The sequence below is a fragment of the Protobothrops mucrosquamatus genome, unplaced genomic scaffold, assembly GCF_001527695.2.
Source record: "Protobothrops mucrosquamatus isolate PMUCROS unplaced genomic scaffold, P.Mucros_1.0 scaffold382, whole genome shotgun sequence".
NCBI lineage: Eukaryota > Metazoa > Chordata > Lepidosauria > Squamata > Viperidae > Protobothrops > Protobothrops mucrosquamatus.
The window spans coordinates 134,178-146,956 of NW_015386714.1; the positions used below are offsets into that span (position 1 = coordinate 134,178).

A 12,779-nucleotide genomic window follows, 5' to 3' on the forward strand; every position below is an offset into this window, starting at 1 on the left:
CCCAGCTCTTCTGAGTGCATCCAAAGTCTTTTCTCAGAAAAGAATCTGTCAGGTCTGAACCACAGTCACAACTGGAAACGCTTAGATAAGCTCATAAGAAAATCCAAGGACAATAATATTTACCGGAGAAAGTTGAGGACACTACCAAAATAATTCTAGCAATTGCAGTTAATCATAAGTCTTGCTTCCTTAAAAAAAAATTTTTTTTAACAGTATTTTCTTTCTTGCCTGTCCCCTCATTTCAGCAGGCTAACTAGTTTCCTTCTGTGTTTTGTTTTTATAAGACTTGTTCTTATTGATTTCTCACTGAGTGTTAAGAGTTTACTTTTATAGTACCAAGGACTTGTCTTTGCATAAGAAGTTTGCCATGAAAAAGTTGCCATGAGTCTTCATAATTAAGAGGAGTATAATTTGGAACTTGTCTAGTATCTGCCTCCCTTTCACATCATAGTAGAAATAACCAACAATCTTACGGCCTGTATCCATAAGAGCTCTACTAGTCAAGAGGATACCAGGCTGACTAATGTAATCATGCACAAACAGACCCTGTCAGTTGACAATGCTGGTGATGCCAATAAATAGACCCAGCAGATTCAATTATGGAGTTTATGACCATGCTAACTTCAGCTAATACAGTATGTGAACTACATTTAGCAACTTGTTATGGAGGAACAACCATCTGTGCTCAGGTCCAGCACCATGAGAAGTGCTGGTGGTTAGAGTAACAGACCAATGTATGATGAGTGGGGAGTAAGAAGTTCATTTTAAGTGGATCAAGATAAAGTAGATGATAAGGATACTTATTCCTTGTGTTGTTAATATGGAAAGAATACTGCCTGCCTGTTGAAATGAGAGGAAGTAGTAGTCAAATGGAGGAAGTGCAAGAATCAGATATTGTCCATCTGGCTGAATGACTGGTTATCCAAGTTCATTATTGCTCAATAGAATAGGTAATGCCTAATGCCTTTGGACTTGAGTTGCTTCATATACTGTGCAGGTATTTTATTCTGCTTGAGAAAAGATGCCTTGCCACTAATTGCCTAGTTGCCCATCACCCAACTGCCTAGCTCTGCTGGGAAGTGGGGGGAGATATTTGGATCATTTCTTCAACTGGTGTCTAAATGCTGCCTGACATGGTGCCCCTAGGCTTACAGCACATTCCTGCCCTGGACTTTGATTCAGAAGGAGGCAGCTTCTGCTCCTTCCCTACAGCTTCTAGATTGCTATTAGAGGTGAGCAGCCTGGAGAAGAAAGTACTAAAACCAAGTTTCTTCGTCCCTTGGCTAGCAGACCTTGCTCTGATCTTCCTTATTAATCACTTAGGTAAGGTTTGTTCAGTGGGATTTTACAGAGGAGATATGCTCCTAGACAGAAGCAGTATATTTCTCGTTGAAACAGGAAAAAATAGTTCCTAGTTACACGTGTCCATACATCTAGCAAATAGCAAGTGCTATTGTTTGGGGTAGGGAGGTTTTTGGAGGGAAGAATTATTTTTTTTTTAGGTCAAAAGGGAGCTATTTTGAATCTAAATAAAAACATCATTTCTTCCACTATACTGAATTGCAACTGAAGCTTTAAAAATAAAATACTATTATGGCCATGGAGCTTCAGCCAGGCAATCAAATAGTTTACTACTATTCACCAGCAGAAAGCACCAGTTTAATGGTGAATGCTAGGTGCAGCACTGGCCAAGATAGAAGAATTTGAAAGGGAACAAGGTTATACTCTCCCAAATTGTAAGATATAAAAGACCATACAAACACAGGTTTAGGAGCTATAATTTATAAGATATATGTTTTCAAACATGAAAGCTTCCTCTTTTCCCCCCTCCCCCCTTGACTTTAAAAGAGAAAATTGAAAATTGCCACATCATAAAGTTTCTAAAAGATATATTAAAGTACAGGTGAAGCACTTTTAAAGGAAACTATTTCATTTTCCCAGTAAATTAGATTTCATAAGCTATAGAAAGAGATTGAAATGTACCAATAGATAAAAGCAGAAAGATCAGGAGAAACAGAATAGGGAATAAATAAATCAGGGATTTATAAATGCTAAATAATACATCATGGAGTAGCAGCAGATGAGTCCATTCTGGAAGGGCTTCTAAATTACTCATTAATGTACTTTTCTCAAGAGAGAAAAATCTCATCTGAAGGCTTGCCTCAAATGTAAATATATATCTGATAATTGTATTACATTATTTCTTAAGTGTTTATCTTATTTTTCCACAAACTGCTACAAAATAGTTAAAAGTATTAATGCAAATAATAAAACACAGTAAATAGTTCCACAGTAACAATATCCTACAACAGAAAGCAAATTAAAAAAATAAAACATAAAACTGTCTGTATCATATTGAAGACATACATCTTTAAAACTGGGTGAACGTGTTAGGTGTATTCCTAATTAAAACAGAATAAGTATGAAATATAGCTGCACCTATTTTTATGTGATATTAATTCTTCCTTTTCCTTAAAATCTCTTAGGGAAGGCAGAACAGATTTGGAGAGTAGGGGGAAATAAAATCCACTTCGGCATTGTATATCAATTCATAACAATTAGGTTTTTAGCAAGCATCAAATTTCTAAAACAAAACAGAAGAAAATAAATTTGCTCAAGGGATAAGAATTGGTTATATTTTATTGAGTTCCTAAAGTAGCAGTGTTGGATAGTTTATTTAAACTCCTTTTCTGTCCATCTGCTGTTAAAGCACTGTTCTGTTTAGCTTTTAATACTTAAAATTTCACAAATAAAATATAAAACAATTAAGTCAGAATCAGAAATGAAAATTAAAGCACAAAAGTATAACTTGCCAACAAAAGCCTTCTGGAAAAAAATATTTGACAAATAAATAAAAAAACCCAACCGATGTTCTAGTATCTAGGTTCAGATAATATTCTTTCCTTCATTTAGGTTCAGACAAAATTCTTTCCTTCATTTAACTGAAAAATGATTCCATTCTTTAGGAAAATGGAGGATATTTTAATTTTTGTAATGTGTTTTTGGCTTTTCAGTCGGCAGAAATTAAGCAACAGAAAAAGGTTATGTATACCTCATCTAGATGAAGATATACTTAAGACTTCTTTCTGTCTCTAAAAAAAAAAAAACCTTTCAATCTTCTTCCAGGAAGAAGAAAGAGTAAATGGGGGGAAAATGAGAGGACAATATGGAACAACCCTTGGAGAAAGAATAGAAAAAAGGAGAGGCAGGGATAGCATTGTGAGCCACATGTGACTGAGCAGTTTTGTTTGCCAAAAACAGATCAAACTAAGTGGCATGGAAATTATCCTTGAAGTTACTGTAGCAAAGTGAAGCAATCAAGTGAAGCAATCAAGCTGGAGCATCAACATCAAACACCTCTATCACAGTGGTCTGTGGACCCTTGGGAGACTGCAGTGTCATTCCAGGAGGTCCATGAAGGCTTGAAGAAAAATTATGATTAAATCTTAAGTCTTTGGGGTTCGTAGCCGTGAGCCGTGAGCCGTGGTCACAAAAAGTATTTAAAGGGGTCTGTGGTGAAGAAAAGGTTGAGAACCATGCTCTATCATACTGTTGGCCTAGGTACCAGCTACAGCCTGGTGTGATAATCCTCTTCAGTGGCCTGAGAGGAGACCAAGTAATGTCACCTGAGATAGCGTTCCTATGCTAAGGTTTTCTCAGAAGATTTAAGAAGAGCATTTCTATAATAAAAGAAACCCAAGAGAGAGAGAAATGCTCATAAACTCAACAAAATAGGATATTTGGAATTATGAAGCAAGAACCAGCAGTACTGGAAATCAACTGTAGCTGTCTCTTCTATCATCACCCAAATATCAATGATATGCAGACTTGGTTTCCAATCAGAAGCCCTAGTAGAAATCCATTGCTTAAAATCAGGCATTAATAAATTAAGTAGAACAGCAGAATTCACATAATAGATCATGAATTTTTTATAATTCATAGTCACCTTCCAAGGCCCTTGAAATGCAATACATTGGAGTCAGTGGTTCGTGGCTCCAACCTTGCAGCAAAGTTCTTCTTGAAGAAGCAGCTGTTTGGGAGTAAAGGTCAATTCTGCTGTATTGGAAACCAAGAATAAAAATAAATTCTGACCTGAGCCCCATCAGGCTTGGGAAGATTAAATGAGACTAATGGTTGTAATGGTCTGGATTTAGTATCAAAGCCTACTTCTATTCCAGTCTACTCCAGTAGCAGGTGCTTCCTGCTCCAGTGGCTGTTCCTTCTCCCACCCCAGGATCAATAGATCCTTCCTAAGCATAGTGTTCCCAAGCTAATCATTGCATTGGTTGTTAATCTTAGCCAATCTGAGATGTATCTGATGGAATAGAAACCTGCCTCACAAACAGAGGAGTGCAGGGATTATGGTTCCATCAAGAATTAATAATGCCTTTCAGCTAACTGGAGCTGAGGGTTGTTTAGCTGGCTAAGAAGGCGTTGAAAGATCAGGTGAACAGGCAGCACTAATTTGCACAATTGTAGAGTATTAGCTAAAGCCTGTACAAATTGTGAGTGAGGATAAAAATCAGAAAGGCCTTCAAAAAGAAGCCACTCACCTATCATCTGTATCCACATAGTACATCAACTGCATTTGCCATTTCCAATGGGATAAAACAAATTTGAATGCTAGTCCCAATCCTATTCAATCTGTTTTGCATTTGCATATTGTCATATGAGTCTGAAGGAGGTACCAATTGGTCAGCATTTTTTGACCTTTAATGATTAAATGTATGGACAAAGTGCCTCCCTACAGTCATTTAAGAAACCCTCTGTTGATAACTTTGCTGATAACTCTTGTTTAGGCACACAAAAACAGTGATCTACAGTTGATTTGTAATTCAGGTTTGAATTGGTTGTTGAGATGGTTGTGCGGCAACTCCTGGATGAAATGGATTATCTAGACCAGGGGTGTCAAACTGCTGGCCCACGGGTCGGTTGCATCATGTGGAGGCTGCGCCCACCCTAGCTCCGGCAATGTAAAAAAAGTTGCAATATGTCGCAAGACGTCATGTGACACGGCAAGTTTGACACCTGTGATCTAGACCCTTTCCAGTTAGGGTTCAGGCCTGATTATGGGATAGAAATGGCATTGCTTATAATCTCTAGTGGCAGCAGGATGGAGGTAGTGCATCTATCCTTGCTCTGCGTGACCTCTCTGAAGCTTTTGGTACCATCAACTATGGTATCCTTCTGGAGTGGCTTCAAGGGTTGCTCTCGGTCAGTGTTGATAGGAAGCAAGAGGTCCAGCCCTTGTCTCTTATTTTGCAGGTTACTACAGGGCTTGGTACTTTTCCTGCTTTTGTTTAACATCTACATGAAACCACTGGATCAGATCATCTACCACCATGGGCTGAGATACCATCAATATGCTGGTACAGCTATTTGTTTTAGCCCATGGTGAATTAAGCGATGTGATAACCTCCCTTTTACAGTGCTTGGAGGGGTTAAGGGGTTGTTGGGGAACAATGGGCTGAAACTGAACCAGGCTCTGGATTTGGGCTTTGTTGGTCCCTAGAAAATTGCCATCTCTGGTCTTGGACAAAATGATACTGTCCAGATAAACCCAATGAGTAATCTGGGAGTTGTCCTGGACCCAGGATACCTGTCCACAGTCACGCACCAGGAGGAACTTCATGCAACTGTGGTTTGTGCACCAGTTATGCCCTTTCCTGGACCAATAATCCCTCTCACAGTCACTCATACCCTAGTCTCCTTCTGTCTTGACTCCCTTGTGTCACTCACGCCATAGTCACGTCCCTTCTTTCAGTGTGCTCTCCATGGCGCTGCTCTTGAAAAGTATCTACCATGTTTCCCCGTGGGGGTGGGATGGGGCCTGTGCATGGGGTGGAGAAGCAACACGGCGGCAAGAGCGTGGTGGCAGACCAGGTACGGTTGTGGTGGGCGGTGGCGGAAAGGGTGCTGAGCCTGGCGTGGGGCGAGTTGGCGCAGATCCGGAGTGCCGCCCCACGCTTGCCTCCGAGCGCCCTTTGCCAACGGTCGCCGGTGGAACCACACCACTCATGCCTCCACCTTTGGGCTACTGAGCGCCAGCTGGCATGCCTACTCAGTACTGTAGGCACCAGGTTAAGGGTGGGCGCTGCAGCTCTCATGTCAGCTGGGCCCTTTTGGCCTCTACCGGCTGCTCCCTCCAGATCACCTTCTGCCAGCTGGCTGCTGCCACCACCACCATGACATAAGGCGAGGCAGGTGGCAGGGGGGTGGAGTTGCTTCCCTCCACCTGCCGAAGCCATGCAGGGTTAGGTTGCCATGCCCCCCCTGCCCAGATGCCCTCGCCTCCCCGAAGTGTTTTTTTTACTAATCTGCCTTTCAGCTGCATTGTGTTTCTCCGTTTGCTTCTCAGCCTTTGCCGCGTGTTTGTGGGACAAAAAAAAAGGTTCAATCAGGTTTTCTAACTTCTCGCAAGACCTCAAGAAGTTAGAATGTCTGATTGAACTTTTTTTTTGTCCCACAAACATGTGGCAAAGGCTGAGAAGCAAACAGAGAAACACAATGCAGCTGAAAGGCATGTTAGTAAAAAAACGCTTGGGGGAGGTGAGGGAATCTGGATGGGAGGGTGCGGCAACCTTACCCGGTGCGGCTTCGGTAGATGTCTGGCAGGCGGAGGGAAGCAACTCCACCCCCCGCCACCTGCCTCGCCTCCTCACCTCATGGTGGCAGCAACAGCTGGCCAGGCAGAAGGCGATCCGGTGGGAGCAGCCGGTAGAGGCTAAAAGCGCCTAGCCAGTATGAGAGGTGCAATGCCTGCCAGGGACCGAAGAGCAGCAGGTTCAGCCCTTAGCCCAGTGCCTGTAGCACCAAGTAGGCATGCAGGCTGTCACTCAAGCAGCCCAAAGGCGGAGGCGTGGGCGGTGCGGTTCCACTGGCTGCTGCTGGTGAAGGGCCCTGGCAGGCCGGCGGCAGGACAGCACTCCAGATCTAGGCTGACTTGCCCTGCGCCAGGCAGGAGCAGCCCAGCAGGGCAGCCCCGAGCAGAGTGGCCAGGAGGGGAAAGAGCCCCGTGAGGCAGAAGCAGCATGGGCAGCCACTTGGCTGCCACATGGCACCTGATGCGGCCGAGAAATATCCCAGCAACAGTAGGGCCAGCAGGCAGGGCGGGTGGAGGTCGGAGCTTGCCAAGGGTTTGTTTCATTGCGGCCGGGACGGAGAAGGCAGGGGCGGTGGTAGCTGGTTCCACTGGCGGCCGCTGGCGAAGGGCCCTGGCAAGCCGGCGGTGGGGGGGCGTTCCGGCTGTCGCAGGGAAGATCTGGGCCGACTCGCCCACCCTGCACTAGGGCTTATATTAGGCCCCCAAATATCAGTTTGGGCTTACATTTGGAGTAGGGTTTACTTTTGGGAAAACATAGTAGAAGCATGTCATAAGAAGGGCAGGGCTAGATGAATCAAAAGTTGGAATTAAGATTGCCGGGAGAAATATCAACAACCTAAGATCTGCAGATGATACCACTCTAATAGTAGAAAGTGAAGAAGAACTAAAGAGCCTCTTGATGCGGGTGAAGGAAAGTGCAAAAGTTGGCTTGAAACTCAACATTAAGAAAACCAAGATCATGGCTTCCGGCCCTCTCAATTCCTGGCAAATAGATGGGGAAGAAATGGAGGTAATGACAGATTTTATCTTCCTGGGCTCCAAGATCACCTCAGATGGGGACTGCAGCCAAGAAATTAAAATACGCTTGCTCCTGGGGAGGAAAGCTATGGCAAATCTAGACAGCATACTAAGCAGAGACATCACCCTGCCAACAAAAGTGTGTATAGTCAAGGCCATGGTTTTCCCAGTTGCAATGTATGGCTGTGAAAGTTGGACCATAAGAAAGGCTGAGCGACAAAGAATTGAGGCCTTTGATCTATGGTGCTGGAGAAGACTCCTGCGAGTCCCTTGGACTGCAAGGCGATCAAACCGGTCAGTCCTAGAGGAGATCAACCCTGACTGCTCTTTAGAAGGCCAGATCCTGAAGTTGAAACTCAAATACTTTGGCCACCTAATGAGAAGGAAGGACTCACTGGAGAAGGGCCTAATGTTGGGAAAGATTGAGGGCAATAGAAGAAGGGGACGACAGAGAATGAGGTGGCTGGATGGAGTCACTGAAGCAGCTTAAATGGACTCCAGAAGATGGTAGAGAAGGCCTTTGGAGGAGCATTGTCCATGGGGTCGCGATGGGTCGGACACGACTTCGCAACCAACAACAACAGTAGAAGCTTCAATTAGTTCAGAATGCATCATCCTGCATAGTTTTGTGCAAGTCTTGATGCTCACCTGTGTCATTATTCCTTGGGGAGCTACATTGGTTCCCAATTGACTTCCAGGTCACTTTTAAAGCCCTACGTGGCTTAGGACTGGATTACTTGACGGGCCAACTTTTTCTAGTCACATCTATCTACCCCATCAGAATGGGGAGGTATGAAATGCCATGGGTTCCCTCTCCTAAGGAGTTTCATCTAGCAGGACCAGGAAGAAGGGCTTTCTCTGTGTTGGCTAGCTCCCTATGGAACATACCTGGGGAGATAAGATTGGCCCCCACTTTAACAGACTTTTGTAAGTCCTTGAAAACCTGATTTTGCTAAAGGGTCTGGAAAACCCAGAGTGGGGTGGAGCCCATCAAGTGGCTTATTTGACTAATTATTGCTGGGGTGGGGATGGGGTTATTGCTTTTTATTGTTTTTTATATTGGGTTCTTATCTTTGTAAGTTGTCCAGAGTTACTGAGAATAAGTTGGGCAGCCATATAAATTTTCTTAAATAAACAAACTGTGGAGCCCTTAGTAATCTCTGAATGTGCTTGTTTTCTTGCAGATGTTTCATTACCCAACTAGATAACATCAGTTCTAGTGGGAGTAAGGTTTGCTCGCCATTTGTGTGGCTTGTCCTGTCTGTTAGTGGGAGTGTTCTTGGTAGTTCTTGGTAGTGATTAGGTTGATTGTTTAGGTTGTTTGATTGTTTGTCTGCTGTTGGTGTTTCTTTAATTGGGGTATTGTTTACTAGTTTGTTTGCCTAGTTTTTTTAATTTTGGTATTAATCTCTGCTTATCTAGGTTATTGATTGCTAGTGAGGAGGTAGGTCTTTTTCCTTTGTGTTTAGCTTCTTGATTGTCTCCCTCTTGAATGGTATGTAGGTGTTTATCGCTATGTGCCATTCAGATTTGTCTGAATGCCAGGTTCCAGGAATTTTTTGGTGTTTTTGAACTTTGTTTGGTGTAGGATGCTCACAGTTTCCCAGTTCAAATTATGATTATGTCTGTCCACGTATTATGAAATTGAAGACTTTTCATAATGTCTTGTGACGGCAATTGGTGTTAATGGATGTGCTCTGCTAGTCCTCTGCCTTTTTGTCCTACATAGTGGCTGTTACAGTCACTGCTGTATACTGTAGACAACTCTTGTTTTTTCTTCTGGGACTGCTGGTCCTTTTGATTTATTTAAAATGTTTTGGAGAGTTTTAGCTGGTTGTATGGTGCTTGTATGGTTGGAGTAGGTTTGTTAGTTTTTTCTGAGATGTTTTGATATTCAAAACTTGAAACACTGTTGAATAAATGGTAATTAATAACTGGTTCTCAAAATTCTGCCAGATGAAGCTTGCTACAGTCATGTGATTGTGAATTTAGCAACCAGCCCAGATTCCAAACCATTGCAGTAATCCACAGTCATGTGATTGCAATTTGTGACTCCCTACCAGCTTCCCACAGCAAAGTCAGTTTTTTAATGTATAGCAGTGTTATTGGATGGATGGATGGATGGATGGATGGATTCAAAATACCTTTTGAAAACAAGTGTGCTTTCTTGTTCTGTTGTCATTCTCCCTAGAACAGTAACCCCATTCATGATAGGTCTTTGCTTGTCAACAATGATTTAAGCTATTTTACTCTCAGGTTACTCTTCTGCCTTTGCATTTCTTGTTTGTCTTTAGGTGTATCTTCTCCAATTATAAGTCACTACTAGTTCCTAATATTAGGAAGGGGCAGTGCTTTTTTTGTTAAAAAAAAAGGTGCTGGAACTCATACATGTCATACAACCCGCCTTGCCTACCCTACAAGGTTCTATCCCAAAAAGGTGCCGGAACTCCGTTCTGGGGGTTCTATGAGAAAAAAAGCCCTGGGAAGGGGAATTCCTATTGCATGATGTAGCATTTCTTTTTATGTTCAGTGGAATTTCTTTGTTCAGTTTTTATGTTTTTTCTTGTTTTTCTTTTTTGTACTGGCAGGCGAAATCTTACAAAATTATCCCTCATCTTCAGTCATATGCTTGCAGAAATAAAAGCAATTTTCCCTAACGCTCAGTTCCAGGGTGATAATTTTCGTATCACAAAAGCAGATGCTGCAGAATTCTGGAAGAAGTTCTTCGGAGAAAAGTAAGTATCAGCTGTATCAATATAGAAGGTAGAGTTGCTAGTGGTTAAAGTATTAAATGCCTCTAATCCAGGGGTCCCCAACCCCCAGGTCCGTGGCCAGTTAGGAACTGGTCTGTGCTGCTGGAGGTGTGCTGAAGGCGCATCTTCCACCTCCAGGCATGTGGTGAGTCTGCAGGGGTCTGGGCAGGGGCAGGATAGTGGCAGGGCAGAAGCCGTCATGCTCAGTGCAAAGGTCCTGTGACGACTGCACTTGCAACTGGCTTGCAATAGCTGAGCTCCGCATCCTTCCTCCTCTTCCTCCTCCTGCTTCTTCTGCTGTCTCTTCTTCTGCCTCCTTCTCCTCTTCCAGGTCCTGCTTCCTCTTCCTCATTTTCTTCCTTTCCCCCTCCCGGCACACCAGCTGGTCTCACATTCCCTTTGTGGAGCTCTCCAAGTTTGCAAGACAAGCATGCGCCTGCCCAGCTTGCAACAGGGGGCTTCACCAAAGCCTCGTTCCCCAAAGCCCCCAAGGTATGTGTGTTTGTGTGAGGGTGTCTTTTTCTTGAAGTACAAATAGGGGCAGGGAGAAGCTACCTTTAAGCACTGTGTCTCTAAGTCTCCAATCTTTCTCTTGTCTGCATCTTTTCTAAGACTGATGGGGGGTCCTTTGCACTTCAACTGGAATTTTTTGCTTTTTTTTTTTTTTGATGGTTCAAGTGCCTTGTGTTTTGGCAATATCCTGGCAGCTTTTTGTGGTTTAATTTGTTGTGTGTATTTGTGTGTGTGTGTTCCTCCTTTCTTCGTGCAGCTCTCTACGTTCGCAAGCCAAGCGTGCTCCTACCCGGCTTGCAAGGGGGGAGGGAAGAAGCTACATTTCCCCTTAAGCACTGTATCTCCAAGGGAATCTCTCTCTCATTTGTACCTTTTCCAATACTGCTGGGCTGGTGCAGTGCCAAGTTGCTTTGCGCTCTCCCCCCCCCCCCATGGTTTTCTCAGCACTTCCTCAACGTATTGGGTCTTTGTTTTGTTTTGTTGGAAAGCTGAGTTTAGGATTGTGTCTTTTCCATCCCACTTTCTTAGAAGCAGAAAGTCACTGGTCTAATCTAATACAATGTAATAATAATAGAAATAAAGTGCATTATTTGTTTGTTTGTTTAGAAAAATTACAATAAATGTAATGCACTTGAATCATCCTGAAACCTCCTCCCCAGCCCCCCCTCTTGGTCCATGGAAAAATTGTCTTCCATGAAACCGGTCCCTGGTGCCAAAGAGGCTGGGGACCTCTGTTCTAATCCAATCAGCAGTCTATATTTCATTATACAATCTCTGGTATTCAATCTTATTTTAAGTGTTTTATCTTTTTAGTATATTTTATCAAGTGATAGTTCTTCACAGAAATCTGTTCTGAAAATTATGACTTGTTGAATTTGTTTGAGAAATAAATTTAATTGACAGCTGCAGAACCAATATTCAGGGATTAAAGCAAATTTGTGTGATAGATAATAGACAGGAAAATAAGCTTTTAAATTATTATTAAATGTAGAAGATATCAATATTTTATGAAGAACACATAATTGAATCGGTTTGTTGTATATATTACAGGTCTTTACATATTGTGTGTAATTTACCTGGCTATGATGCAAATGTTGAAGATATAATAACTTTGCAATAGGTAGTAAAATCACAGTTATATGAATTAAGTGAAAAATTCACAAGTTATTGCTATTAACAGAATCTTGAGTAATCACTGTAATGTGTCATCAGTGTTATACTAGCTTTACATTTATAAATAATATGGGTGACTTTGGGCTAGTCACTTTCTCTCAGCTCAACTCATGTTACATGTTGTGGGAAAATAGGGAGAGAAAGCATATTAGGTATGTTTGCCTCCTTGAGTTATCTATAAAAATAATAAAGGCGGGGTAAAAAATTTAAAATAAATGAATAAATAAATATTTAGAAGCCAACACTTACTAGGAAGATTTTCAGAAGGACAGTCAGAAGGCAGTATTAATGATTATCAATTGGCAGGAATCAAAACATGATTAAATAGCCAAAAAAAAAAAAAAACAGGGAAAAACAACAAAAGACTTTGGCTCAAAGCAACATAAAATAAAATCAATAGTAACAAAAGCAGAGTCATAAGATCAAAAATTAAAAGCAGCAGTTAATCAATACCAAATTACAGCCATACTTTAATGAGATAATGAAGCAAACCTGCCTCTTTAGGAGATTTTGAATGATAGTCAATGACTTAGTATAATGTTAAGTCTGAAACATGAGTACCAAGGTATGGGTAGTCCGCAACGTACGATCACATTTGGGACTAGAATTTGGGTTGTAAGTTGTAAGACAATTAGATGACCAGACCTGAGTTTATATCTCTTGTTATGGTGGTCATTAAATGAGTTGCACAGTGGTAAGTCTAAATCACACAATCGTTA

At 42.2% G+C, this 12,779-nt stretch overlaps 1 protein-coding gene across 1 annotated transcript in view; it reads left to right on the forward strand.

The window, feature by feature from the left end:
- Positions 1-12,779, forward strand: part of CBLB (Cbl proto-oncogene B) — a 74,317-nt gene that overhangs the window by 20,436 nt on the left and 41,102 nt on the right. Inside the window, exon 4 of the mRNA XM_015815889.1 lies at positions 10,210-10,356. Coding sequence (XP_015671375.1) covers positions 10,210-10,356 — 147 coding nt within the window. The remainder of the gene's footprint in view (positions 1-10,209; positions 10,357-12,779) is intronic.